This window comes from Pholis gunnellus (genome assembly GCF_910591455.1).
Source record: "Pholis gunnellus genome assembly, chromosome: 18".
In the NCBI taxonomy this organism is placed as follows: Eukaryota; Metazoa; Chordata; class Actinopteri; order Perciformes; family Pholidae; genus Pholis; species Pholis gunnellus.
The window spans coordinates 21,798,240-21,823,811 of NC_136545.1; the positions used below are offsets into that span (position 1 = coordinate 21,798,240).

The window sequence follows — 25,572 nt, forward strand, 5'->3', positions numbered from 1 at the left end:
TATACTGCTAGCAACTTTTGTGACTTTAGCTTCATTCATCACTCAGTGATGGTGACAACAAACCATCTTTTGTTGTTTGCCAACTGAAAAGAGGACAAAGAAGAAGAGAGTTGTGGTTCAGGTGTCTCACTGTGGACAAACCTTTTACTTTTTAAAAACTTTTTACTGTTCTACAGCTCAAAGGTACATATTGTACTTTTTACTGTACTACATCTCAGAGGTACATATTGTACTTTTTACTGTACTACATCTCAGAGGTACATATTGACCCCTGAAGCTCAACAGGGAGGTGTTGGGTCCAGCAACCAGCGATGTTTCGGCCGTTCAATCATCAAATGAAACAAGAAATCGATGTTCATGTTTAACACACAACAAAAGATCATGTTGTGTTCATGTAACAAGTGGAAAATTAGTACTTTTTCTGAAATCATGCAGGTTCACCAGAAACTCCTTCAGCTCAGACTCCAGCAGAGACCGGTCCACCGTGGACAGACCCAGATCCTCCAGCAGAGACCGGTCCACCGTGGACAGACTCAGATCCTCCAGCAGAGACCGGTCCACCGTGGACAGACCCAGATCCTCCAGCAGAGACCGTTCTACCGTGGACAGACCCAGATCCTCCAGCAGAGACCGTTCTACCGTGGACAAACCAAGATCCTCCAGCAGAGACCGGTCCACCGTGGACAGACCCAGATCCTCCAGCAGAGACCGTTCTACCGTGGACAAACCAAGATCCTCCAGCAGAGACCGGTCCACCGTGGACAGACCCAGATCCTCCAGCAGAGACCGGTCCACCGTGGACAGACCCAGATCCTCCAGCAGAGACCGGTCCACCGTGGACAGACCAAGATCCTCCAGCAGAGACCGGTCCACCGTGGACAGACCCAGATCCTCCAGCAGAGACCGGTCCACCGTGGACAGACCAAGATCCTCCAGCAGAGACCGGTCCACTGTGGACAGACCCAGATCCTCCAGCAGAGACCAGTCCACCGTGGACAGACTCAGATCCAGACCTGGACCTGAGGTGTTGAGAGCTGGACTGTTGACAACAATTATTGTAGTTTAGTGTTGAGACTCATTCTGTCTCATGCCTCCTCCTCTAAGTATTTGCTTTGTTAAAACTCCCCCTAGTGGTCAGATGTGTACTTTCTATGTATTTTGTACAGGTGTGTGACATGTCAGCTCCCTACGAAGATATACATTTATTTCCTGAGCTAAATAACACAGAACGATTCTTAGTTTCAGGTGATTATACACCGGTTAAAACATAGTTCTGAATATTGTATTCAATTTCAGCCAATTATTAATGTTACACACTGTTCCTTTAACACACTAAAATATACCACAAGACTGTCAGAGGGAGCGGTGCATTATGGGTAATGTAGGCGATGATTGTGTGAAATAAAACATGAGAATTCTGGTTCTGCTGCATCGATTTCGATCCTTTGTTCATTAAACTCTTCATCGTGAGTCTGATGATGTCATAGACTGACTCCTCTTCCTCCTTCCCCAATGAGACCAGAGCACACACACACACACACACACACACACAGACACACACACACACAGACACACACACACACACAAACACACACAGACACACACACACACACAAACACACACAGACACACACAGGGCGGTGTGTGGAGAATAATTGTAATAAATGTGTGTTTTATCGTGTTGATGAATGAATGTTCGTCAGAGGGAGCAGCTTCAGAAGGAATGAGGCTCATCAAGTTTCACTGGTTTCACTGGTTTCACTGTTCAGAGCGGAGGAGGATCTGGTGGAGTAAAATCAGAATAAATCACAGTCAGAGGTTCTGCTGTGAAGAGTTAAGACTAAGGTAGAATTTGTGGTAAATGAGGAAACCTGAAGACTATGGCAGTTAATCTGAGTAAGAACGGTCTGTCACTCATGGACGCTTATAAAGAAGTCGTGGACGGAAAGGTGGACACAAACTGGTGAGCTGTCTCTGATTATGACGGAGGGATTCTTCTTCATGTTAACTAATTGACATATTATACAGCTGACAAGTTCACCTGCTAAGAAGTTAACCTGCAAACAAATTAAACTTCTGACTTGTTAACCTGCTGACAAGTTAACCTACTGACCAGTTAACCTGCTGACAAGTTAACCTACTGACATGTTAAACTACTGACAAGTTAACCTGCTGACAAGTTAACCTGCTGACAAGTTAACCTACTGACAAGTTAACCTGATAACATGTTAAACTACTGACAAGTTAACCTACTGACAAGTTAACCTGCTGACAAGTTAACCTACTGACCAGTTAACCTACTGACAAGTTAACCTCATAACATGTTAAACTACTGACAAGTTAACCTACTGACCAGTTAACCTGCTGACAAGTTAACCTGCTGACAAGTTAACCTGCTGACATGTTAAACTACTGACAAGTTAACCTACTGACAAGTTAGCCTGATGACATGTTAAACTACTGACAAGTTAACCTGCTGACAAGTTAACCTACTGACAAGTTAACCTGCTGACAAGTTAACCTGATGACATGTTAAACTACTGACAAGTTAACCTACTGACCAGTTAACCTGCTGACAAGTTAACCTGATGACATATTAAACTACTGACAAGTTAACCTGCTGACAAGTTAAACTGATGACATGTTAAACTACTGACAAGTTAACCTACTGACAAGTTAACCTGCTGACAAGTTAACCTACTGACATGTTAAACTACTGACAAGTTAACCTACTGACATGTTAAACTACTGACCAGTTAACCTGCTGACATGTTAAACTACTGACAAGTTAACCTGATGACATGTTAAACTACTGACAAGTTAACCTACTGACAAGTTAACCTGATAACATGTTAAACTACTGACAAGTTAACCTACTGACAAGTTAGCCTGATGACATGTTAAACTACTGACAAGTTAACCTGCTGACAAGTTAACCTACTGACCAGTTAACCTGCTGACAAGTTAACTTGCTGACAAGTTAACCTACTGACCAGTTAACCTGCTGACAAGTTAACCTACTGACCAGTTAACCTACTGACCAGTTAACCTGCTGACAAGTTAACCTGATGACACGTTAACCTACTGACAAGTTAACCTGCTGACATGCTAACCTACTGAATGTTAACCTACTGACAAGTTAACCTGCTGACATGCTAACCTACTGAATGTTAACCTACTGACATGCTAACCTGCTCACTGTGTGTTTTCAGGGCGCTCTTCACTTATGAAGGGAACAGTAATGATATTCGTCTGGCACATAAGGGAGGTAAGATCTGATCGATGTACTCTGTAATGGACAGCAATAAAAAGTACACACAAATTCTCAGTTACATGCAGTAAAAATACATGTTGTCCAGTAAATCGGCTGATGAATTATTATAAATTACAATACCGAAGCATAGATGTATCTGCTTCTCCTAACTGATAGCTATAGAGTCAGCTAGTTGAGTCCAACATAGGGGTCGGGCCCCTCCAAAGGGTCACCAGATCAGTCTGAGGGGTCCTGAGATGATTAATGGAGTAAATGTACTTAGTTACTTTCCACCACATTAAACTCTTTGTCCGTATTGTATAATGTCACATGAATGTATCTTTGTCCTCTACTGAAAACTAAAACTATCAGCAGCTGATGAGGAAGGACGATCTTTTTAATGTTTTTGCTCACTCGAGTTGTTGTTGTTGTGTGTGTGTGTCTCTGTGTGTGTGTGTGTGTGTGTGTGTGTGTGTGTGTGTGTGTGTGTGTGTGTGTGTGTGTGTGTGTGTGTGCAGATGGTGGATTAGAGGAGATGGTGGAGGAGCTGAACTCTGGAAAGGTGATGTACGCTTTCTGTCGAGTCCAGGACCCAAACTCTGGTCTGCCCAAATATGTCCTCATAAACTGGGTGAGGCACACATACACACACACACACACACACACACACACACACACATACACACACACACACACACACACACACACACACACACATAGAAATACAGAAATATACAGAAAAAGATGCTATTGGCTCAGTTATTGGGGTTCATGTGTGTGTGTGTGTGTGTGTGTGTGTGTGTGGACAGACAGGTGAAGGTGTGAAGGACTCCAGAAAAGGAATGTATGCCAACCATGTGAGCTCGATGTCCAACTTCCTGAAGGTGAGTGTGTTGTCTCTAAAATGCTGCAGTGTGACTTTAACCACGAGTCACATGACAACATGTGTGTGACATCATGTGTGTGACATCATGTGTGTGACATCATGTGTGTGACATCAGGGCGCCCATGTGACCATCAACGCCCGTGGAGACGAAGACGTGGAACCAGAGACCATTCTGGAGAAAGTGGCCAAAGCCTCCGGAGCAAACTTTCAGTTCCACAAACCGCAAGAATACAGAGACGCTCCGAGAGGAGCCGTGGTGAGGAACACATATCCTGTATGTTCACTAATGTGTTTATAGAGAGAAACATGAATATATATTAAATATATTCACTAATATGTTTGGAGAGAGAAAATATATGAATCAGTTTTCCTTCATGATCTTCGTGCAGCATCTAAAACAGGATTCATGTGTTTCTGTGACGTCATCTTTCACCATAAATGTTTGTTTGTTTGTTTTGTTTGCTCCTCTGTCTTTCTTCTTTTTGTTTGTTTTGTTTGTCTCTGCCCTATGTAAAGCGTCTTTGGGTACTTAGAAAAGCGCTATATAAAATGAAAGTATTATTAGGGCCCGAGCACCGACGTAGTCGGAGCGGAGGACCTATTGTAATCGTAATGTTTATTATTATTAGGGCCCGAGCACCGACGTAGTCGGAGCGGAGGACCTATTGTAATCGTAATGTTTATTATTATTATTATTCTTCCGATTATTTTTCATGTTTCGTCGCAAAAAGGAGGTGCTTGGGATTCTGGCAACATTTTGAAATTTTGCACGCAAGCCAGAATTTTTGAAAATTGCAGTCTGATTGGGGTGTCCAGCTGCGTTTTGAAATATTGGCTCGCTAGCGCCCCCTATTGAGTAGCCCCAACATTGGGTTTCACCTAGCTGTATGAAATTTGGTAGGTATGTGGAACGTGATGGGGCGTACAAAAAATCCTCTTGGAATTTTTCACTAAACCAAACAGGAAGTCGGCCATTTTGAAGTGTATGACGTTTTTGGACCGTTTCAAGGCATCATACTTTAATGAACTCCTCCTAGAGATTGAACCCGATCGACTTCAGACTTGGTCAGTATGCTCTTGAGACCTTGGCAGTGAAATGTTACTCAAAGATCAAAAAGTTATCGTACTATGTATCCGTGGCGTGGCGTCAAAAAAACACCATTCGCCATGAAAAAGGAAGTAGTTGTAACTCGGCCGTACATTGTCTAATCTGCTCCAAATCTCTCATATGTCATATCATCCTGACTCAGAACACATCTATATGAAAATGTAGAATCATAGTAAGAGCGCCACCTATTGGCAACTGGAAGTTGCACGTTTTGTACTTTGACATCCTGCTCCTCACAGATTAATCAGATCCCTCTCAAATGTTGCCAGGAAAGCCTTAAGACCTTGATCATGCTTCATTGTGAAGATTGTAAGAAGTTGTCGAAGGGCGGCGACGTGGCGGCTCGGCGAATTTCGATCCTTCGCCATGAACGAATAAACTGATGTAACTCGACTCCACATCATCAGATCTTGACCAGATTTCACATGTTTGATTAGACTCCAGGCCTGAAGACATCTGCAGGCCAATTTTTAATCATAGTCATAGCGCCACCTACTGGTAACAGTAAGTTAAAGACTTTATACTTTGCCTTGTTTCTCTTAGTAGGTAAATCAGATCAACATCAAACTACTTCCACACAAATGTAAGAAGTTCATAATGCCAGTTCATGAAGCTTTTGATGTTTCGTCAAACGCCGTTGCCGTGGCGACGCAGTCTTCGCTGTGAAAAACGAAGGTCATTTTGAGAGGCTAAAAAAGCTCGAAACATAAGCAAACTCTGCACGCAGATTACAATCCCAAAATGTAGTGATATAAAATGCTTTTATTCATTCAGAGTGGCAAATCGGCTCAATAGCGCCCCCTACAACATTTCGACGAAGCAGCCCTCGCACTACGTTTCACATAGATTTACAAAATTTGGTGGGCACATGTATCACATGTGGACTTAAATAAAAGTCTCTTGGGACCATGCTCTAAACCCAACCGGAAGTCACCCATTTTGAATTTCTTTTGAATTTCTAGTGTCGTTTTTGTCATTTCCAGGCGCTGCACTTTAACAAACTCCTCCTAGGGAAATAATCGAATCAACTTCAAAATTGGTCAGTACAATCTAAAGACCTTTGTGATGAAAAGTTACTCAAAACTTGTTGTTTCGTGAAAAGCTGTTGCCGTGGCAACGCATTCTTCGCCATGAAAAATGAAGGTGTTTTTGAGGGGCTAAAAATGCTCAAAACATAACAAAACTTGTCAAACAAATTTAAAATCATGAATGTAGTTATCTGATGTGACTTTAATGTGTCAGAGAGGCAAGTCGGCTCAATAGCGCCCCCTACAATATTTCGCCGATGCAGCCCTCGCAGTACGTCTCACCTAGATGTATAAAATTTGGGAAGTAGGTGTATCACATATAGACTTAAAAAAAGGTCTTAGGGGTCTAAGCTCTAAACCCAACCAGAAGTCAGCCATTTTGAATTTTGTATGAATTTATAGTGTCGTTTGTGCAATTTCCAGGCGCTCTACTTTAACGAACTCCTCCTAGGGAATTAATCAGATCAACTTAGAATTTGGTCGGAACTATCTCAAGACCTTAGTGATTAAAAGTTACTAAAAGCTTTAGGTTTCATCAAACGACGTGGATTTGGTGTGGCAGCCATTTTACATGGTTCACCATCATCCATCAAGCTGTTGTAACTCTACTGTACTTTGTCAAAACTGTCCCAAACTTGACATGGTTGTTGACTGTCATGACTTTAGGACTTCTGCATGCCAATATTAACTCATAGTCATAGCGCCACCTACTGATAAGCACGGACGTAAGCAGGATTCTATAAATACAGCGGCCCAAACTGAACTTATTAGAAGGGTTTGTGGGCACACCATGAGAAAAAGACTTCTCTGATCTAAATATGTGCAAACTAAGATGCTTGGAGAGCAAAAGTTAGATAACAGTAGGTTATCCAAACCATATCAGTCGACATTAGTATAAATGATCTGTCCAGAGCTTCTACACGAGAATCAGGTTAAATGTCACAATGAATGCTTCACAAAACAGTCTAAAGTTACAGAAGAGCTTAAAAAGAAAACGGTGTTAAATTAAAGTGTTCAAGTAAAAGCAAATGATACTACTGTTTTCTTAACTTTCATGTAAGTCCAAATAAAATCAGGACACTGCAGGGAGTTGAACCCCATCCCAGTAAACTGACAGTCTGTTATGTTACTAACACTGAAGCGCATTCACGCACATTCATTTTCTTGATGATCTTAACAGGCTTTTTTATGATTGTATCGGAGGTACCCTCAACACATTTGAGGCTTAAGACCTGTCAACGCGATCTTGTTACGCTGCTGGTCGACGCAGGAAATATCATCTAACTCATGCACGCAGTGTTTGATGGTCACAGAAACGCACGGCAGCGTCCTCCAGAGTCCTGCCAGTACCCTCGACGTGCGTGAATGTGCGAGGGCCCGGTCAATGCTGCTTGCAGCTTTAATTATTATTATTATTCTTCCGATTATTTTTCATGTTTCGTCGCAAAAAGGAGGTGCTTGGGATTCTGGCAACATTTTGAAATTTTGCACGCAAGCCAGAATTTGTGAAAATTGCAGTCTGATTGGGGTGTCCAGCTGCGTTTTGAAATATTGGCTCGCTAGCGCCCCCTATTGAGTAGCCCCAACATTGGGTTTCACCTAGCTGTATGAAATTTGGTAGGTATGTGGAACGTGATGGGGCGTACAAAAAATCCTCTTGGAATTTTTCACTAAACCAAACAGGAAGTCGGCCATTTTGAAGTGTATGACGTTTTTGGACCGTTTCAAGGCATCATACTTTAACGAACTCCTCCTAGAGATTGAACCCGATCGACTTCAGACTTGGTCAGTATGCTCTTGAGACCTTGGCAGTGAAATGTTACTCAAAGATCAAAAAGTTATCGTACTATGTATCCGTGGCGTGGCGTCAAAAAAACACCATTCGCCATGAAAAAGGAAGTAGTTGTAACTCGGCCGTACATTGTCTAATCTGCTCCAAATCTCTCATATGTCATATCATCCCGACTCAGAACACATCTATATGAAAATTTTGAATCATAGTAAGAGCGCCACCTATTGGCAACTGGAAGTTGTACGTTTTGTACATTGACATCCTGCTCCTCACAGATTAATCAGATCCCTCTCAAATGTTGCCAGGAAAGCCTTAAGACCTTGATCATGCTTCATTGTGAAGATTGTAAGAAGTTGTCGAAGGGCGGCGACGTAGCGGCTCGGCGAATTTCGATCCTTCGCCATGAACGAATAAACTGATGTAACTCGACTCCACATCATCAGATCTTAACCAGATTTCACATGTTTGATTAGACTCCAGGCCTGAAGACATCTGCAGGCCAATTTTTAATCATAGTCATAGCGCCACCTACTGGTAACAGTAAGTTAAAGACTTTATACTTTGCCTTGTTTCTCTTAGTAGGTAAATCAGATCAACATCAAACTACTTCCACACAAATGTAAGAAGTTCATAATGCCAGTTCATGAAGCTTTTGATGTTTCGTCAAACGCCGTTGCCGTGGCGACGCAGTCTTCGCCGTGAAAAACGAAGGTCGTTTTGAGAGGCTTAAAAAGCTCGAAACATAAGCAAACTCTGCACGCAGATTACAAGCCCAAAATGTAGTTATATAATATGATTTTATTCATTCAGAGTGGCAAATCGGCTCAATAGCGCCCCCTACAACATTTCGACGAAGCAGCCCTCGCACTACGTTTCACATAGACTTACACAATTTGGTGGGCACATGTATAACATGTGGACTTAAATAAAAGTCTCTTGGGACCATGCTCTAAACCCAACCGGAAGTCACCCATTTTGAATTTATTTTGAATTTCTAGTGTCGTTTTTGTCATTTCCAGGCGCTGCACTTTAACGAACTCCTCCTAGGGAAATAATCGAATCAACTTCAAAATTGGTCAGTACAATCTAAAGACCTTTGTGATGAAAAGTTACTCAAAGCTTGTAGTTTCGTGAAAAGCTGTTGCCATGGCAACGCATTCTTCGCCATGAAAATTGAAGGTGTTTTTGAGGGGCTAAAACTGCTCAAAACATAACAAAACTTGTCAAACACATTTAAAATCATGAATGTAGTTATCTGATGTGACTTTAATGTGTCAGAGTGGCAAGTCGGCTCAATAGCGCCCCCTACAATATTTCGCCGATGCAGCCCTCGCAGTACGTCTCACCTAGATGTATACAAATTGGGAAGCAGGTGTATCTCATATAGACTTAAAAAAAGGTCTTAGGGGTCTAAGCTCTAAACCCAACCAGAAGTCAGCCATTTTGAATTTTGTATGAATTTATAGCGTCGTTTGTGCAATTTCCAGGCGCTCTACTTTAACGAACTCCTCCTAGGGAATTAATCAGATCAACTTAGAATTTGGTCGGAACAATCTCAAGACCTTAGTTATTAAAAGTTACTAAAAGCTTTAGGTTTCATCAAACGACGTGGATTTGGTGTGGCAGCCATTTTACATGGTTCACCATCATCCATCAAGCTGTTGTAACTCTACTGTACTTTGTCAAAACTGTCCCAAACTTGACATGGTTGTTGACTGTCATGACTTTAGGACTTCTGCATGCCAATATTAACTCATAGTCATAGCGCCACCTACTGATAAGCACGGACGTAAGCAGGATTCTATAATTACAGCGGACCAAACACTGAACTTATTAAAAGGGTTTGTGGGCACACCATGAGAAAAAGACTTCTCTGATCTAAATATGTGCAAACTAAGATGCTTGGAGAGCAAAAGTTAGATAACAGTGGGTTTTCAAACCATGTCAGTCGACATTAGTATAAATGATCTGTCCAGAGCTTCTACTTGAGAATCAGGTTAAATGTCACAATGAATGCTTCACAAAACAGTCTAAAGTTACAGAAGAGCTTAAAAAGAAAATGGTGTTAAATTAAAGTGTTCAAGTAAAAGCAAATGATACTACTGTTTTCTTAACTTTCATGTAAGTCCAAATAAAATCAGAACACTGCAGGGAGTTGAACCCCATCCCAGTAAACTGACAGTCTGTTATGTTACTAACCCTGAAGCGCATTCACGCACATTCATTTTCTTGATGATCTTAACAGGCTTTCATTTATGATTGTATTGGAGGTACCCTCAACACATTTGAGGCTTAAGACCTGTCAACGCGATCTTGTTACGCTGCTGGTCGACGCAGGAAATATCATCTAACTCATGCACGCAGTGTTTGATGGTCACAGAAACGCACGGCAGCGTCCTCCAGAGTCCTGCCAGTACCCTCGACGTGCGTGAATGTGCGAGGGCCCGGTCAATGCTGCTTGCAGCTTTAATTATCATTATTATTATTATTTGGCTCTGATGTCATCAGGGTGATCTCAGTTTGAGATTCAAACGTCTGTGTTTCAAACTGGAGGTGTGGAGTTAAAAGAAGCAGAGGGGGTCTAGAGAGAAGACGCTATTGAACTGCATTGTGGGAAATGTAGGATTGTGTGTATCAGATTGTAAAACCTTCTGAGGCAAATCTGTAATCTTTGTTATTTTGGGCTCTAAACACACAGGACTCTGGAGTCAAAGCTACATTTCCTCCTAAATGTATTGATCTTGAGTTATTAGTCATTAAAGTGTCATAACTCAGAACTTCTCTGATGTTTCAGGGTTCTGTGTATCGGAAGGTCAACGCTGTGGACGAAATCCAACAAACCAGAAAGGATGACTTCTGGGTTCAAACTCAGGTTTGTCTTCACGTTCTTCCTGAGTTTATAAAGTGAAGTGTGATCTCATCTGAAAATAAAACCACCGTCTTCTTCAGAGGGACGAAGAGGTTCGTCAACAGGAGGAGAACCAACGACTGGAGAGGGAGAGACAAACGCTGGAGAGGGAGAGGAGGGAGATGGAGGAGAAGCAGACGAAGGAGAGGGAGAGGAAAGCGAAGGGGAGAGCTCAGCAGATCGAACAGGAGAAGTGAGTCTGAAACAAGAACAACATCATCAAGAACAGAAATAACCACAGCTGACTAGTTATCTCTGTTTGTTTAGGGTCCATCAGAAGAAGAGAGAAGAGGAGGACCGAGAGAATGAGCAGCAGACACATGTGGGTCCATCAGAACCTTTTCTCAGTTTATCTTTGGTTTGAACTGTCCATCAGGTCCACCAGGTCCACCAGATCCATCAGGTCCATTAGGTCCACCAGGTCCACCAGATCCATTAGGTCCATTAGGATCCATCAGGTCCATGAGATCCATCAGGTCCATCAAGTCCATCAGGTCCATCGGGTCCATCAGATCCATCAGGTCCATTAGGATCCATCAGGTCCATCAGGAACAAAACCATCAGGTCCATCGGGTCCATTAGATCCATCAGATCCATCAGGAACAAAACCATTAGATCCATCAGGTCCATTACATCCATCAGATCCATCAGGTCCATCAGATCCATCAGATCCATCAGATCCATCAGGTCTATCAGGTCCATCAGGAACCAAACCATTAGATCTGTGAACATCACTGACATCTGACGGACCAGAACGCTGTTGTTCTGAAGGTTAAAAGAGACGTTTCGTTCACAAACTGTTCACTATAATAAATATGAAAACAATGTGCCGATAACATGATGTGTCTGTTTTAGAACCTGCAGGAAAATGGAAACAGGAAGTCGGGCATCAACTTCGCTGCGTCGGTGCAAAAAGCGAATGTATGTCAGTAAATAATATCATCATATTAAGATGGAGCTTCAGAAGAGTCAATATTTATGAATGAAATGATCACAGAGGTTTGTGTTATTTCAACTACAATACCCATGAGCCTCAGCTGCTGTTTCTACGGAATAAACTGTCTCGATGAGATAGTGAATCTATTTAAACTACACATCATGTTTTTAGCTATAACTCACTGTTAGTGGCTCACATTATAGAATGTAAAGCTTTGATTGTATGTTGCTTACCAAAGTGCACCCTGGGAGTTGTAGTGCCCTTCAGTTATTTACATTTTTTTCATCACGGTACCAGATATGTTTCTTTCAAACTGAACATGTAAAGTTTGTGTTTACCGATCAGGTCTAATGAAAGAAGCTTTTGAGTTGCATTATGGGAGATTTAGGATCCTGCATTTTTTTAGCTGGACTCGTAAAAATTGTTAAATACTAATATTAAATACTATTTATTAAATACTACATGCAATACTAAATAGTTGTATTACCCCTTTAAGCTCTGGCTGTGGTTCACAGGAGGCCAAATCCCTGATTTCTCAGAGGTCATTTAACCCCAGAGACGTCTTCAAGCAGAGGGAGCAGAGCTTTGAGTCTGCTGCTTCATCCAGACCAGGTGCACGTCCTCAAATAAATATGCTCAATCACACAGTCTTTCATAATATTCATGTTCTCATTCTGTGTCTCAGGGAACTTTTTATCTCAGAAGTCCTTCGAGAGAGAAACTTTGCTGCAACCTCAGTCTCCTCCTGCTCCAGCTGTGGTCTCCCTGTCTCCTGTCCCTCCTGTCCCAACTGTCTCACCTGTCTCACCTGTCTCACCTGTGCTGGCTCACTCACCTGCTGCACCACCAGAGACAACCGGCTCACCTGTTCCAGCTGCAGGTCAGACACAAAACTAATTCTCTCTCAGGACCTTCAGTCTCAGGACGTTTAGTCTCCGGACCTTCAGTCTAAAGACCTTCAGTGTCAGGACATTTAGTCTCAGGACCTTCAGTCTCAGGACCTTCAGTCTCAAGACCTTCAATCTCAGGATGTTTCAGGATGTTTAGTCTCAGGACCTTCACTCTCAGGACCTTCATTCTCAGGATCTTCGTTCTCAGGACCTTCAATCTCAGGACCTTCAGTCTCAGGATGTTTCAGGGTGTTTAGTCTCAGGACCTTCAGTCTCAGGACTTTCAGTTTAAGGACGTTTAATCTCAGGACCTTCAATCTCAGGACGTTTAGTCTCAGGACGTTTAGTCTCAGGACCTTCAATCTCAGGACCTTTAGTCTCAGGACGTTTAGTCTCAGGACGTTTAGTCTCAGGACCTTCAATCTCAGGACCTTTAGTCTCAGGACGTTTAGTCTCAGGACGTTTAGTCTCAGGACCTTCAATCTCAGGACCTTTAGTCTCAGGACGTTTAGTCTCAGGACGTTTCAGGGTGTTTAGTCTCAGGACCTTCAGTCTCAGGACTTTCAGTTTAAGTACGTTTAATCTCAGGACCTTCAATCTCAGGACGTTTAGTCTCAGGACCTTCAATCTCAGGACCTTCAATCTCAGGACGTTTAGTCTCAGGACGTTTAGTCTCAGGACCTTCAATCTCAGGACCTTTAGTCTCAGGACGTTTAGTCTCAGGACCTTCAATCTCAGGACCTTCAGTCTCAGGATGTTTCAGGGTGTTTAGTCTCAGGACCTTCAGTCTCAGGACTTTCAGTTTAAGTACGTTTAATCTCAGGACCTTCAATCTCAGGATGTTTAGTCTCAGGACCTTCAATCTCAGGACCTTTAGTCTCAGGACGTTTAGTCTCAGGATGTTTAGTCTCAGGATGTTTAGTCTCAGGACCTTCATTCTCAGGACCTTCAGTCTCAGGATGTTTCAGGGTGTTTAGTCTCAGGACCTTCAGTCTCAGGACTTTCAGTTTAAGTACGTTTAATCTCAGGACCTTCAATCTCAGGACGTTTAGTCTCAGGACCTTCAATCTCAGGACCTTTAGTCTCAGGACGTTTAGTCTCAGGACTAAATGGCTTTAATTTACAACACAATGTGATTCATCGTTAAGAACTCAAGGACGAACTATTCTGCAGTTTATGAACATCTGACGAAGACTTTTCTTAGGAACAAATTTATTTTGAAGATATTGGTGAATGTTAAAAAACAGCTCAACGGAGCAGAAAACAAACATATTTATTACATTATTCTACAAATCTATACAGACAGAAGACTAACATGTTTCTGTTTTCTGTTCATGAAATCCCTGTCAGTCATGTTTTATTGCACATAGTGAAACTATGAAATATAAATATGAAACCAGATAAAAACAGTAACATGTGTTTCTTCCTGTCATTGATCCACACGGACACTACTTACACAGAAGAGGAGGACTGGTCTGATGAGTTTGAAGACGATGGAGATGAAGCTCCTCCTGGTACGAAGCCTTCTGTCAATCAATAAGCATGTATACATGTGTACATTTACTGCAGTCAGTCCTAGTGACCAGTACTAGTTGCTTTACAAACTAGGATTTTACACACAAAACATACAAAGAACTTAAAAAATATGATGCATTGTAAAAAACAAATGTTAACGTTTCAGCTTAAACAATAAATTATGAAATCAGTGATTGATCAACAATAAAAGTAATGATTTTTTCAAAATGAGCTTCACTTGAACTACAGCTTTTACATTACTAAAAAATTAAATAAATGTAGTGAGGAAAGTATTTATAACTACTTCATCTTTCACTGTGCTGTAACAGAAACGTAACAACAGCACAAAGAATGTTTGAACGATCACAATCATCAACGTCTTCCTTTAATGTCCCCAACCAGAAGACCTGTACCAGGCACCACATCCAGCAGAGACAGACGAGGACCTGTATGAAAATGTTTCCCTTCCAAACATCTCCTCTGTGAGTCCACCAGGTTTTACTGCCTTCATTAGTGGAGTCTAACAACATTTACTCAAGTACTCTACTTAATTAAACAGCATACTTCTACTCTTCTGCATTTATTGGACAGCTTTCATACTGGGTACTTTTCACTAAAAGTATATCTCTGTTTATATGATACAGCATGTTTTAAAACTGTATTGACGTTTTGTATAAAATCAGTGTGTAGTTGTGTTTCACAGTTACGGTTCAGATTTCAACTCTAAACTTCTATTAATGTATAGTGAACTGACTATTATATTATTACTCAGTAGTGAACTCACTATTATATTATTAATGTATAGTGAACTGACTATTATATTATTACTCAGTAGTGAACTCACTATTATATTATTAATGTATAGTGAACTGACTATTATATTATTACTCAGTAGTGAACTCACTATTATATTATTAATGTATAGTGAACTGACTATTATATTATTAATGTATAGTGAACTCACTATTATAATATTACTGTATAGTGAACTCACTATTATATTATTAATGTATAGTGAACTCACTATTATATTATTAATGTATAGTGAACTGACTATTATATTATTACTCAGTAGTGAATTCACTATTATATTATTAATGTATAGTGAACTCACTATTATATTATTAATGTATAGTGAACTGACTATTATATTATTACTCAGTAATGAACTCACTATTATATTATTAATGTATAGTGAACTCACTATTATAATATGACTTAGTAGTGAACTCACTATTATAATATTAATGTATCGTGAACTCACTATTATATTATTAATGTATAGTGAACTGACTATTATAATATTACTGTATAGTGAACTCACTATTATATTATTAATGTATAGTGAACTCACTATTATATTATTAATGTATAGTGAACTGACTATTATATTATTACTCAGTAGTGAACTCACTATTATATTATTAATGTATAGTGAACTCACTATTATAATATGACTTAGTAGTGAACTCACTATTATATTATTAATGTATAGTGAACTCACTATTATATTATTAATGTATAGTGAACTGACTATTATATTATTACTCAGTAGTGAACTCACTATTATATTATTAATGTATAGTGAACTCACTATTATAATATGACTTAGTAGTGAACTCACTATTATATTATTAATGTATAGTGAACTCACTATTATATTATTAATGTATAGTGAACTGACTATTATAATATTACTGTATAGTGAACTCACTATTATATTATTAATGTATAGTGAACTCACTATTATATTATTAATGTATAGTGAACTGACTATTATAATATTACTGTATAGTGAACTCACTATTATATTATTAATGTATAGTGAACTCACTATTATAATATGACTTAGTAGTGAACTCACTATTATATTATTAATGTATAGTGAACTCACTATTATATTATTAATGTATAGTGAACTCACTATTATATTATTAATGTATAGTGGACTGACTATTATAATATTACTGTATAGTGAACTCACTATTATAATATGACTTAGTAGTGAACTCACTATTATATTATTACTTAGTAGTGAACTCACTATTATATTATTAATGTATAGTGAACTCACTATTATAATATGACTTAGTAGTGAACTCACTATTATATTATTAATGTATAGTGAACTCACTATTATAATATGACTTAGTAGTGAACTCACTATTATAATATTAATGTATCGTGAACTCACTATTATATTATTAATGTATAGTGAACTGACTATTATAATATTACTGTATAGTGAACTCACTATTATATTATTAATGTATAGTGAACTCACTATTATATTATTAATGTATAGTGAACTGACTATTATATTATTACTCAGTAGTGAACTCACTATTATATTATTAATGTATAGTGAACTCACTATTATAATATGACTTAGTAGTGAACTCACTATTATATTATTAATGTATAGTGAACTCACTATTATATTATTAATGTATAGTGAACCCACTATTATATTATTACTTAGTAGTGAACTCACTATTATATTATTAATGTATAGTGAACTCACTATTATAATATGACTTAGTAGTGAACTCACTATTATATTATTAATGTATAGTGAACTCACTATTATATTATTAATGTATAGTGAACTCACTATTATAATATGACTTAGTAGTGAACTCACTATTATATTATTAATGTATAGTGAACTGACTATTATAATATTACTTAGTAGTGAACTCACTATTATATTATTAATGTATAGTGAACTCACTATTATAATATTACTTAGTAGTGAACTCACTATTATATTATTAATGTATAGTGAACTGACTATTATAATATTACTTAGTAGTGAACTCACTATTATATTATTAATGTATAGTGAACTGACTATTATAATATTACTTAGTAGTGAACTCACTATTATATTATTACTCAGTAGTGAACTCACTATTATATTATTAATGTATAGTGAACTCACTATTATATTATTACTCAGTAGTGAACTCACTATTATATTATTAATGTATAGTGAACTCACTATTATATTATTACTAAGTAGTGAACTCACTATTATATTATTAATGTATAGTGAACTCACTATTATAATATTACTTAGTAGTGAACTCACTATTATATTATTACTAAGTAGTGAACTCACTATTATAATATTACTTAGTAGTGAACTCACTATTATATTATTAATGTATAGTGAACTCACTATTATATTATTACTGAACATTGAACTCACTATTATATTATTACTGTATAGTGAACTCACTGTTATATTAAAATGTATAGTGAACTCACTATTCCTTTAAACGTATGACAACAAAGTGAAGTGCTCTTTGAATGATTATTGATATGAATATTAGGCCGGAGTCGTTGACGTGGAGACCAGTGGAACAAGCATCAGTGCCCGAGCTCTGTATGACTACCAGGCTGGTGTGTACACGCACGCACGCACGCGCACGCACGCACGCACGCACACACACACACACACACACACGCGCACGCACGCACGCACGCACGCACACACACACACACATACACGCACGCACGCACGCACGCACGCACGCACACACACACACACACACACACTGTATCTCACCATCATCTCTCCTCCACAGTGGACGACACTGAAATCACGTTTGACCCTGATGACATCATCACGGAGATCGAGATGCTGGATGAGGGTTGGTGGAGAGGATTCGGACCTCACGGAGACTACGGCTTGTTCCCCGCCAATTATGTTGAGCTTCTCTAGAACCATCTGACAGGAAGTGGATTAAGATAATAAAAGCTAAATGTTTATCTTACATCAATGTGTCGTCATTGTTACATTAAAGATTTGTCTCAACGTTTATCATCAGTGGATTAATAGTCTGGTGTAAAAATAAATTATTAATTATTATACCTTCATAGTGGTTTGATTTAGTAAAAAATAAAAATTAACTTTAAGCACAAAACCAATTTTCAACAACTAGACATCCCAGATTGAACAAAAGCTAGTTAATTATCAGGATGATGAAAATAAAATATTTTGAAAATCATAATAATGAGAATAGATAGATGTAAACTTTATTCATTAGTTTGTAGCAGCAGCAAGTTACAGAGAATAAAATATGAAGTATGGAAATGCACAATATATACAGTACAATAAAATAACAGAGCAGATATTGAATTGAAGAAATATAATAATACAAAATAAGATAAAATAGAATAAAAAGTAAAAATGCACAGTATATACAATACATTAGAATGGTATAAAATGAACAACTAGGTAAACTAAACAAACTGAACAGCAGAGCAAGGATCGTGTAGCGTTGGTGTAGTCATGTGAAGGATGATCTGTTCAGAGGTGGTTCATTATAAAGTCTTAATGCAGAATGTTCTCCTGGATCTGCATCAGTCTGTCCCTGCAGCAGGTGGTGCAGAGGGGGGTCCTGGTGATCCAGTTTGGAGAATAGTTTCTTCAGAGTCCTCCTCTCCACCACCTGTTCCAGATTGTCTTGTTTGCAGCCAATGATGGAGCCTCTGAACCAGTTTGTTGAGTCTGTCGGTGTCTCCGGCTCCAATGCTGCTCCAGCAGACTACGGAGCAGTAAAGTGCACTGACCACACCAGACTGGTAGAACATCTCCAACATCTCGCTGCACACGTTGAAGGATCGAAGTTCCCTCAAGAAGAAGAGTCGACTCCTCCCCTTCTTGTGCACAGCGTTGATGTTGTTCTTCCAGTTCAGTCTGTTGTTGATGGAGACACCAGGAACTTGTTCTCCTCCATCATGTCCACCTCCTCTCCCAGAACCCTCAGCGGTTGTGGAGCCGTCGTCTTCCTCCTGAAGTCCACCACCATCTCTCTGGTCTTGGCCACGTTCAGCAACAGGTGATTTCTACCGGCCTGCTCCACAAAGTCCTCCACCGCTGCCCTGTTCTCCTCCTCCTGATACACCCGACCACTGCTGAGCCATCAGAGAACGTCTGCAGAGGTCATGACCCCGAGTTCTACAAATAAACATAACAAATTAACGAATGAAATATACATTTATTTATTTTATTTTAAATCCCTTATTCGTCCCGCCGTGGGGAGATTTGTTCTCTGCATTGTTAGGAGACAATTTTCTAAGTTCTATAGAAGTTAAATTGACCAGAGTTTAGAGAAGATCGATGAAGTGTGATGTGACACGTGGTCACATGTCATGGTCATAGATACATATATACATACATATACATATAGTACGTGATAGGTTAGTTATATTAAGTTAGTCAACTTATTTTGAAGAATAAGTTGTGTTAAAGTTGTGGCAGCTGAGTCTTGATTAACTGAGGATTCTGCGTTAAAATCAAAGTTAAAAAGCATTTTAGACAAAAACCTGAATTATCGGGACATCTGACCGTCAGCCAATCAGAAGCTCCGAACTCAGATTGTTTTTGTATTTAAGCTTTCTACACCAATAGAAACACTTCTACACTGTTAAGTTACTGCAGTGTTGGTCATTGTGTATCTAGATGTGAAACAATGTGTGTGTGAGTGAATACTAATCGTACAGATCTGTCTTACATTCAGTTTACATTACATCTTTATTATGTCGTCACACCAGCTTTGAGGCTTATAATAATAATAATAATAAAATGTAAATAAGAGCTTACAGAGAAGCAACATAAAGAACATGAGTTTTACAGGAACATTTAGAAGAAATATGAATGTTTTCTATTGTGTAAATATGTTAATTAGTTCAATATTAGTTAATTAGTTAAACTGGAGTTAGTAACCGGCGCCCTCTGCAGAACTGAACCCGTTAAAGAAAATGAGATGAGAAGAACTGCTTCACTTTTACTCTCAAACTTCAGAATAAAAGCTCTGAAGTTCATAAACAGTAGATCTCAGATGGACGCACAACACCAACGAAGAAGAGAGTAAAGCACATCCACAGCCGACAAACACTGGAGGACTTTATTGGAAGAATAAAAGGAGGTAAGAGGACCGAGTATAACGTCGTACAGTACAGGAGTCAAAGTAAACTGAATGGAAACGGTTCAAAGGAACCACATGTGGTCCCTGTGTAACTGATAACATGTAAAGCAAAGACTGATGAGGTCAGCAGGTCCATCAAGTACTGGGACAGAACGAGGACCAATGAGACGAGGACTCACGGCTCCAGGAAGTAGACAGAACCAAAGTAACGTACTGCAGACTGAAGATGTTTCTTCTCCTCGTTCTGATGGAGGAATATCTGACAGAAGAGAACACTGTGCAGACAAACAGCTGTGGAACAGTTCTATCAGAAGTTAGTGGGGGAGCTCGTGGGCCACCAGTTTGTAGTGGGAACCACAGGACGGGCAGCGCTGGGCCTCGCCCTCCTGGAGCCAGAACCACACCACGGCTGTGTTGTCTTCCTCACCTGCAGACAGGAAATGAGACCAGATGAGACACACAGAAGAAGAAGAAGGCACGATGAATATTGTTCTTGTTCAAAGACGACTCTTTCACCACATGAGGAACTTTAACACACGTACAGTCCTGTCAGTCTTAACAGGAAGTTAATCACATGATGTCTCAGCCAATCAGGAGGCTTAAAAGTTCTCCTCTCTAACGCTGAGAGTGGACTCAAACGTCTCAACCATCCAGATAACGACGAGGACTTACAGACACATCCCACAATCCTCTTGTTCGTGATGGAGGGAACCAGGTGGGGGTCGGCCTTGGAGCCGGCGTACTCCTTTGGTTTCATCATGTTGTAGGGATCCTGAAGATGAGGACGCAGTCTGGTTAGAATCATCTAAAGCATCAAATATCATCTAAAGCATCAAATATCATCTAAAGCTTTATTGAACTTATTGTTTTCTATCAGTTCATAAAGATTCGGACCTTTTTAATAGAAATATTAAACAATAAAATAGTTTACCGATCCCTCCTTCATGGCCTTCATGATAACCTTCTCCAGACCGGTAGCTTGTTCCTCATCAGTAGGAATCCCTGAAAACAAGAGAAACAGGTGATCAGTGTTTAACATGAACCTCTGGATTCACACTGTAGGTCAGAGTAAAACATCAGTCTGAAGCAGAGCCGTCTTATAGAAAACGTCTTCATGTTTTACACCTTATATCATTTAAAATAAATAGATTTCTACTTTAATTGACAGATTTTTAAATGAAGTTCGGCCTAGTGTTCTGTGTTTACTTATTGAATCAGCGTGTTAGCTACAGAGCTAACTGTGGTCTGTAATCTCTGGAGGACTTCCCGTCTCGTTCTGTGTTCTCTCTAAAACCTCTTAAACCTCATTCATCGGTCCTTCCGGTTCTACAGCTCGGTGTCGAAAGGTTTCGGTTCGGTTCTCACCTCCAGCCGCCATGCCGCGGGTCAACACGGGCACCGGGGCCGCCCGGCAGGTCGTCGCTCTGAAGGCCGAGCGGAGCAGTAACCTTGCAGCCATTTCTTCTTCTCTGCTGTCAGCGGGGACTGGTCGCACGCTGATGACGTGGGGGAGGTAATAACGTTTCGCTGGGTTTGAACGTCGTTTTTGCTCAATAAATCTATTTATGTTGTTATTTAATATGTTTGTAATATGTTCACTCCAAATATTAATTCAAAATATAATATAATGTTTAACATTGTTCAGTACAAACAGACACTGAATATTATTTAAATCTGAACATATTTAAATGTTGACCTCATGTTCTTGTTTTTATGTGTATGTCTACTTCCGTGAACTGTCATAAACTCATGAGCATCATCTAAACACTGCGTCACAGTTTGTTTACTCATGTTTTACCATTACCCTAAAGCAGTGGTTCTCAAACGTTTTCTGTCGCCCTAACCCTAACATGTAACAACATGGTAACAACATGGTAACAACATGTAACAACAGGTAACAACATGGTAACAACATGTAACAACAGGTAACAACATGGTAACAACATGTAACAACATGGTCCATGTTGAACTATTATTGAAATAACATTTTGTGACGCCATGTGCTCACACATACCAGGAGCATTTTATTTTAAATACGAGCTTTAAAATGTAGCATTCTGGTGAACTCTGAGAAGAACATTAAGTGATAAAACATTTACTTTAAGCAAAAAACTAATTTATTATTCAGTGATTAATCAGTATTTCAGCTCTATTATTATTAACCTTTAAAAGTTTTAGTCATATAAAAACAAAGATAACAAGAGTAGCGAGAACATCGCCTGCACACACAAAGTGATTAGTTTTCATGACTGTACGGCTTCATATTAACTTCTACTGTTACTGTACAGCTGGTAGGATTGTGTCCAATCTTCTATTTGCAATTAATATGCATTCAATCCAGTTGTGACCGGTGACCGGTGATGGGTGATGGGGCGGGACATAAGAACCTGTGGAGGCCGGTTGTCTCTCTCCTCCCAACAGGGATCGTTGCGAAACAGATCGGGGCGACCGTCCTAGTACTCCCTAGACTTTAACAGTAATGCATTTCATTTCATGTGAAAGAGTGAAAGACGTCCATGTTTAGTTATTCAGAAACTTTATTGGAAGAATAAAAGGAGGTAAGAGGACCGAGTATAACGTCGTACAGTACAGGAGTCAAAGTAAACTGAATGGAAACGGTTCAAAGGAACCACATGTGGTCCCTGTGTAACTGATAACATGTAAAGCAAAGACTGATGAGGTCAGCAGGTCCATCAAGTACTGGGACAGAACGAGGACCAATGAGACGAGGACTCACGGCTCCAGGAAGTAGACAGAACCAAAGTAACGTACTGCAGACTGAAGATGTTTCTTCTCCTCGTTCTGATGGAGGAATATCTGACAGAAGAGAACACTGTGCAGACAAACAGCTGTGGAACAGTTCTATCAGAAGTTAGTGGGGGAGCTCGTGGGCCACCAGTTTGTAGTGGGAACCACAGGACGGGCAGCGCTGGGCCTCGCCCTCCTGGAGCCAGAACCACACCACGGCTGTGTTGTCTTCCTCACCTGCAGACAGGAAATGAGACCAGATGAGACACACAGAAGAAGAAGAAGGCACGATGAATATTGTTCTTGTTCAAAGACGACTCGTTCACCACATGAGGAACTTTAACACACGTACAGTCCTGTCAGTCTTAACAGGAAGTTAATCACATGATGTCTCAGCCAATCAGGAGGCTTAAAAGTTCTCCTCTCTAACGCTGAGAGTGGACTCAAACGTCTCAACCATCCAGATAACGACGAGGACTTACAGACACATCCCACAATCCTCTTGTTCGTGATGGAGGGAACCAGGTGGGGGTCGGCCTTGGAGCCGGCGTACTCCTTTGGTTTCATCATGTTGTAGGGATCCTGAAGATGAGGACGCAGTCTGGTTAGAATCATCTAAAGCATCAAATATCATCTAAAGCATCAAATATCATCTAAAGCTTTATTGAACTTATTGTTTTCTATCAGTTCATAAAGATTCGGACCTTTTTAATAGAAATATTAAACAATAAAATAGTTTACCGATCCCTCCTTCATGGCCTTCATGATGACCTTCTCCAGACCGGTAGCTTGTTCCTCATCAGTAGGAATCCCTGAAAACAAACAGACACATTAACCATGAAGGTCAGGCAGTAATACTTCATCCAATAAATAATACTTTCATATTATCATCTTTTTACAAACTCCTTCATGTCAGTTCAACCTCCGTGTGACATGTCGAGGTTGTAGAACTCTTTATTTTAAGTTATGTTAGTTCTCAAAACATTGAATTCATTTTTCTGAGAACTTTGTAACTTACTACTCTATTTAAATCTATCAGATATTCATTCATTAGTACTGACTATTATATATATATATATATATTATATAATGGAATACAATGAAGTTGAGTTCTTTCTGCACGCTCAGCTGACTGAAGACTTTTAGGGAAAATGTACAAACTGAACTAAAAGTCAAAATACACACGGGCCTAAATAACGTTAAACATTCATTGAATAAAAATATTATTATTATAAAGCTGGAATGCAAACAAACAACACATGAAGCTGACGGCTGTAAAGATGACAGAAATAGTCCTAATACCGGTTATAAACAGCCCTAATACCGGTTATAAACAGCCCTAATACAGGTTATAAACAGTCCTAATACAGGTCATAAATAGCCCTAATACCGGTTATAAACAGCCCTAATACAGGTTATAAACAGCCCTAATACCGGTTATAAACAGTCCTAATACAGGTTATAAACAGCCCTAATACCGGTTATAAATAGTCCTAATACAGGTTATAAACAGCCCTAATACCGGTTATAAACAGCCCTAATACAGGTTATAAACAGCCCTAATACCGGTTATAAACAGTCCTAATACAGGTTATAAACAGCCCTAATACCGGTTATAAACAGCCCTAATACAGGTTATAAATAGTCCTAATACCGGTTATAAACAGCCCTAATACCGGTTATAAACAGTCCTAATACCGGTTATGAAATAGTCTATTGTATTTTAATCTGAGCCAAATGAAAGACTTTCAGCTTAATTCTATGCTCGTCTTCATGTTTTACAACCTTTACGTTTTCACATTGAACACGATTTGTATTAAATTGGTAGATTTTTGAATGAAGTTTGGTCTGATTGAGTTGAGAGGATCTCTGGAGGACTTCCTGTCTCGTTCTGTGTTCTCTCTAAAACCTCTTAAACGTCATTTCATCGGTCCTTCCGGTTCTATAGCTCGGTGTCTAAAGGTGTCGGTTCGGTTCTCACCTCCAGCCGCCATACCGCGGGTCAACACGGGCACCGGGGCCGCCCGGCAGGTCGTCGCGGCTCTGAAGGCCGAGCGGAGCAGTAACCTTGCAGCCATTTCTTCTTCTCTGCTGTTCCGTCGCTTGTCGCGGGGCTATGACGTCACAATGTTGTGAAGTCAACACCTCCCCCAATTTCTTCTTCTTTCCGTTTATTAGCGGACTACAAACCAACGTTTACGGTTCACTACCGCCATCTACTGGACCGGAGTGTGTAACATTATGACTTTATGACAGTTATCATTTAAACACAATAATAACGTTATTTGTAAATTAATAAAACTTCATATAGAAGTTACATTCTGAATATTACCTAACCCTAAACCCGTTCCATTCAATTATTAGATAAAGCCCTTTTAAGCTGAACTTGTTTGTCTCCTATCTTTAACAGTCTTTTGATGCTCCACATCCTGTATCTATATGATATACATATATATACATATATGTATATCATATATATATATATATATATATATATATATATATATATATAATTTATCCTAAAAATACCACTCTGCCCTTCAGTCTTTCTCTTTCCACACTGGACTTC

The 25,572-nt window shown here is 39.6% G+C and overlaps 3 protein-coding genes across 5 annotated transcripts; 1 reads left to right on the forward strand and 2 right to left on the reverse strand.

The window, feature by feature from the left end:
* Nucleotides 1-1,780: 1,780 nt before the first annotated feature.
* LOC306710076 (drebrin-like protein B) lies at nucleotides 1,781-18,092 on the forward strand. 3 transcript variants are annotated; one of them, XM_079178456.1, is made up of 15 exons: nucleotides 1,781-1,962; nucleotides 3,212-3,267; nucleotides 3,771-3,883; nucleotides 4,062-4,136; nucleotides 4,254-4,412; nucleotides 10,861-10,938; nucleotides 11,016-11,167; nucleotides 11,242-11,296; nucleotides 11,830-11,895; nucleotides 12,427-12,523; nucleotides 12,597-12,791; nucleotides 14,262-14,315; nucleotides 14,719-14,798; nucleotides 17,655-17,724; nucleotides 17,910-18,092. In XM_079178456.1, the coding sequence occupies exons 1-15, from the start codon at nucleotides 1,880-1,882 to the stop codon at nucleotides 18,044-18,046; spliced, it is 1,470 nt and encodes a 489-aa protein (XP_079034582.1). In that variant the 5' UTR covers nucleotides 1,781-1,879; the 3' UTR covers nucleotides 18,047-18,092. The 3 variants fall into 3 exon arrangements, with proteins under 3 accessions (XP_079034582.1, XP_079034583.1, XP_079034584.1); XM_079178457.1 differs by having other exon boundaries at nucleotides 14,722-14,798; XM_079178458.1 differs by having other exon boundaries at nucleotides 4,254-4,394.
* Nucleotides 18,093-20,220: 2,128 nt separating this feature from the next.
* On the reverse strand, nucleotides 20,221-21,730 carry LOC306710771 (cytochrome c oxidase subunit 5B, mitochondrial-like). The gene is made up of 4 exons (XM_079179458.1): nucleotides 21,621-21,730; nucleotides 21,187-21,257; nucleotides 20,928-21,027; nucleotides 20,221-20,682 (listed from the first exon to the last, which is right to left on the reverse strand). Exons 1-4 carry the CDS (start codon nucleotides 21,712-21,714, stop codon nucleotides 20,570-20,572), a joined length of 378 nt encoding a protein of 125 aa, XP_079035584.1. The 5' UTR covers nucleotides 21,715-21,730; the 3' UTR covers nucleotides 20,221-20,569.
* A 1,050-nt stretch (nucleotides 21,731-22,780) lies between these two features.
* On the reverse strand, nucleotides 22,781-25,125 carry LOC306710584 (cytochrome c oxidase subunit 5B, mitochondrial-like). Its single transcript, XM_079179223.1, has 4 exons — nucleotides 24,985-25,125; nucleotides 23,745-23,815; nucleotides 23,486-23,585; nucleotides 22,781-23,240 (listed from the first exon to the last, which is right to left on the reverse strand). Exons 1-4 carry the CDS (start codon nucleotides 25,079-25,081, stop codon nucleotides 23,128-23,130), a joined length of 381 nt encoding a protein of 126 aa, XP_079035349.1. The 5' UTR covers nucleotides 25,082-25,125; the 3' UTR covers nucleotides 22,781-23,127.
* Between the last annotated feature and the right edge of the window lie 447 nt (nucleotides 25,126-25,572).

What these genes read in the sequence shown, in the direction of transcription:
- LOC306710076 (XM_079178456.1), top strand. Translation starts at nt 1,880, where the DNA reads ATGGCAGTTAATCTGAGTAAGAACGGTCTGTCACTCATGGACGCTTAT. An exon ending in CTCACCTGTTCCAGCTGCAG is followed by an intron (nt 12,792 to 14,261) that starts GTCAGACACAAA and finishes CTACTTACACAG; the next exon opens with AAGAGGAGGACTGGTCTGAT. An exon ending in CCCTTCCAAACATCTCCTCT is followed by an intron (nt 14,799 to 17,654) that starts GTGAGTCCACCA and finishes TATGAATATTAG; the next exon opens with GCCGGAGTCGTTGACGTGGA.
- LOC306710771 (XM_079179458.1), bottom strand. Translation starts at nt 21,714, where the DNA reads ATGGCTGCAAGGTTACTGCTCCGCTCGGCCTTCAGAGCGACGACCTGC. An exon ending in CCGCGGCATGGCGGCTGGAG is followed by an intron (nt 21,258 to 21,620) that starts GTGAGAACCGAA and finishes TCTTGTTTTCAG; the next exon opens with GGATTCCTACTGATGAGGAA. An exon ending in AGGCCATGAAGGAGGGATCG is followed by an intron (nt 21,028 to 21,186) that starts GTAAACTATTTT and finishes CCTCATCTTCAG; the next exon opens with GATCCCTACAACATGATGAA.
- LOC306710584 (XM_079179223.1), bottom strand. Translation starts at nt 25,081, where the DNA reads ATGGCTGCAAGGTTACTGCTCCGCTCGGCCTTCAGAGCCGCGACGACC. An exon ending in AGGCCATGAAGGAGGGATCG is followed by an intron (nt 23,586 to 23,744) that starts GTAAACTATTTT and finishes CCTCATCTTCAG; the next exon opens with GATCCCTACAACATGATGAA. An exon ending in GAGGATTGTGGGATGTGTCT is followed by an intron (nt 23,241 to 23,485) that starts GTAAGTCCTCGT and finishes TCCTGTCTGCAG; the next exon opens with GTGAGGAAGACAACACAGCC.